Genomic DNA, 3,495 nt, shown 5'->3' with positions numbered 1-3,495 from the left:
AGGAAGGAAGGAAGGAAGGAAGGAAGGAAGGAAGGAAGGAAGGAAGGCAGGAAGGAAGGAAGGAAGGAAGGAAATGATGGGGTGCTTGGGATCTATATCTGTAACAGTAATTTGTAAAACCAATTGGCAACATCAGTCTGTAACATCAATTTGTAACACCAGTTTGTACAATTGTAACTGCAATTTGTATTGTAAAATTGTAATAGCAATTTGTAAAACCAGTCTGTAAAATCCCTTTCCCAACCTCAAACTCTGCCCCTTCTCCCTATCCACACTCTGCCTAAGCAACAACTTGTGACTCCTTTGTTCTTGCTTAATCTCCTCATGTCTCCTCCTGTCTGGCCCAAATCTCATCTCCAAGTTAAACTCCTCAAACTTTTATCTATGCACTGCAGTCCCTTACATCCATCTGGTCAACCCTGACAATGGCAGCCCTACCCTTTAAAAGTAAAAGCCTGTGCTCCCTTCACTTGCAGGTCCCCTAAGGACCCTTGCCCGCTGAAAAGCGTATAATAAACTTTTTCAAGTCTGACTCCAAGTAAGGCTGAGCTGAATTCTTTCCAGACTGAATCGCAGGTTCTTGTCTTAGATAAGATCAGAGTTCCAGGAGAACCTATTGGGAGCCATCCCTCAGCAAAAAGACCAAATGCAAATATATACCAAGTAAATGTAAAGTATCTTTTGTAGTGGGGAGAAAGGATTAGAAACTTGGGGAAGAGAATCAGGAAGGGCTTCATGGATGAGGTGGCACCTGAAGAGAGGCATTGTATGATACAGAAGTTAGAAGGGAGGTAATTCCTGGCATGGAGAACAGCTCTTGAAAAAGTGCAGAAGTTGGGGTGGGGGTGTGGTGTGGTGGAATGTAATTCTCTGTCCAGGAAATACAGGGCAATTTAAAAGGACTATGGAATGCCAGAAGGCTGCAAGAAGCCAGATTGTAAAAGTCTGTGATTGTGAAAGTGTCCAACAATGTGATTTGCATTTTACCCTAGAGACTACAAGCAACCACTAAAGATTTTGGAGCTGGGAAGTCAAGTGGCTAGATTTGAATTTTCACAGAATCACTCTGGTGGTTTTGGAGAGGATGCACTAGGTGAGGGAACTCCCTAAGACCAACAGGGATGTTACTGTACTCTTCAAGGTGAGAGGTGATAAGAACTTGAACTGGTATAGTGGCCTTGGGAGTAAAAGAAACCAAGTGGCTATGACAGATGTTGGAAACTGATGATAAGTCTGGGAAATCCAGAATGCTAATGGGCAGATACAGTGGAATAAACACCTTAGTGATTGGAGTTTAGGCAGAAAGAGAAAGAAAAAGAGAGACAGAAAGGGAGAAAAGGAGGGGAAGGGGGGAGAGAATCATGAATGCCTGAAGTTTGGAGAATCAGACTGATCAGGATGTGTTTATTGGCAAACTCTTACATGGGCAAAATTTTAGTACGTAATAATAGCTGGAATGTATATGGTACCTGCTACTACATGTCAGTTGCTATCTAAGTGCTTTACAACTGTTATATCATTTGATCCTTTCATCAACCATGGGAGGTAGGTGCTATCATTATTCCTATTTTAGAGTTGAGAGCACTGAGGCAAACAGTGAAGTGACTTATTCAAGGTCCCACATCTAGAAAGTGTCTGAGACTGCATTTGAACTCTAGATTTCCTGATTCAGGTCCAGTGCTCTATCCACTAGGCCACCTGAATACTTGGAGGACATTAAAATCTGACTCCACTGGCTCATCATGGAATGAAGATGACCATAGATACTCAAATAGGTTGCCATCAGGCACAACCCAGAATAATTTTGTGTATTGGATCAAGGATGGACTACATATCTATTGACTGAAAACCAAAGTGATGTAATTAGGAAAGGTTTTTGTCAGGAAAGGTTTTTTGTGGCAGAGAAATGTTCATTTATGTCATAAAGTCAAGCACTCTTGATATTTTTCTACATCATATCCAGGTTCTGATCTAGATTATTAAAGGATTGTTCACACCAAGGAGTGAAGTCTCAGGTCCTTCGTGTATGGAACAGAAGCCAATAAAGGACTATGTATAAAGCTCTTTTGCCTCCCTAAGGACCCAACACATTATTCAAAAAAGTCTTATGCACCAAGAATAAAACTGATTATAAAATATATTTCTCCTTTGCTCCTCAGGCCACTGGATAAAAGATTTCGGGAAATGTCTAACTTTACCATTGTGAATGAATTCCTCCTCATGGGGTTTTCTGATATCCGAGAGCTGCAGATCATATATTCTTTGCTATTCTTACTGATTTTCTTGGCTACCCTGTTGGGGAATCTGCTTATTGTCATTGTTACCACTATTGACAGGCGTCTTCACACCCCCATGTACTTTTTTCTTAGGAATCTGTCCATTGTGGATGCCTGCTACATAACAGTCATTCTCCCTAAAGCATCCACCAACTCCCTGTTGAACAGCAGGGCTATCTCAAAGAGTGAGTGTGTAGCCCAGATCTTCCTTGTGGTTTTCTTCGTCTATGTGGAGTTGACCTGCCTCGCCATCATGGCCCGTGATCGTTATGTTGCCATATGCCACCCACTCCACTACACAGTGATCATGAGTCCCCGAGCCTGTGTGCAGATGACATTAACCTGCTTGCTCACTGGCCTCCTGTATGCAGGCTTCCATACTGGTTACACATTTCAATTGTCTTTCTGTCAATCCAATGTGATCCATGAGTTCTTTTGTGACATCCCCTCTTTACTCAAACTCTCTTGCTCTGAGACCTTCAGGAATGAAATAATTATAGTTGTCTCTGGCCTGGGGGTTGGGGGTGGCTGCTTTGCCTTCATCATTGCTCCTTACATTCGAATATTTTCCACTGTGCTGAAATTTCCAGTGAAAGAAGAGCAAAGAAAAGCCTTTTCTACCTGCATCCCCCACATCATTGTTGTATTGGTGTTTCTGATCTCAGGTTTTTATGTGTACCTTCGGCCATCTTCAGTATCTGCATCCATTGAGGACATGATTCTTTCTGTGTTCTACTCTGTCATACCACCCTTCTTGAACCCTATCATATATAGTCTAAGGAACAAACAGATAAAAGAGGCTGTGAAAACAGTGGTAAAGAGAAAGATTTTTTCCTAAGAATATGACAAACACTATTGACCTCTCTAAGTTTTCCAGTCTTCTCCCACTCTGTGTGTATATTACACTTCTCACACTTGCCCTCTGTATCGTCTGTGATCCAGTGAGCCTTTTTTTCTCTCCCCCCACATGCCAATCCATCCCTTGCCTATGGGAATTTCCATTGGCTGTCCCACGTACCTGCAGTGTCATTACCTTTCCTGTCTAAGGAGGAGAGAACACTCCAGGAGATGTTTGTGCAATTGAAGCCCTTCCTTTCACTGCTATAGCATGACTCTTTGTTGGGATTACCATCCTCTTTCCTGCTTTTTCATCTCCTTTGTCAGTCATTTATTACACCACAAGGGCAAAGTTACTCATGATTTCCCCTCACATTGATCT

General features: G+C 42.2%; 1 protein-coding gene across 1 annotated transcript; it reads left to right on the top strand.

Moving 5' to 3' along the window:
• Positions 1–1,951: 1,951 nt before the first annotated feature.
• Positions 1,952–3,114, top strand: LOC138171736 (olfactory receptor 14C36-like). Its single transcript, XM_069101371.1, has one exon. It carries the CDS (start codon positions 2,185–2,187, stop codon positions 3,112–3,114), a length of 930 nt encoding a protein of 309 aa, XP_068957472.1. The 5' UTR covers positions 1,952–2,184.
• The last annotated feature ends 381 nt before the right edge of the window (positions 3,115–3,495 follow it).

Source organism: Petaurus breviceps, unplaced genomic scaffold, assembly GCF_028583685.1.
Source record: "Petaurus breviceps papuanus isolate PSGF00001 unplaced genomic scaffold, PetGlider_PUasm1.0 462, whole genome shotgun sequence".
Lineage (NCBI taxonomy): Eukaryota > Metazoa > Chordata > Mammalia > Diprotodontia > Petauridae > Petaurus > Petaurus breviceps.
The sequence above is the reverse complement of the archived record's forward strand: the minus strand, read 5'-3'. Positions and strand labels throughout refer to the sequence as shown.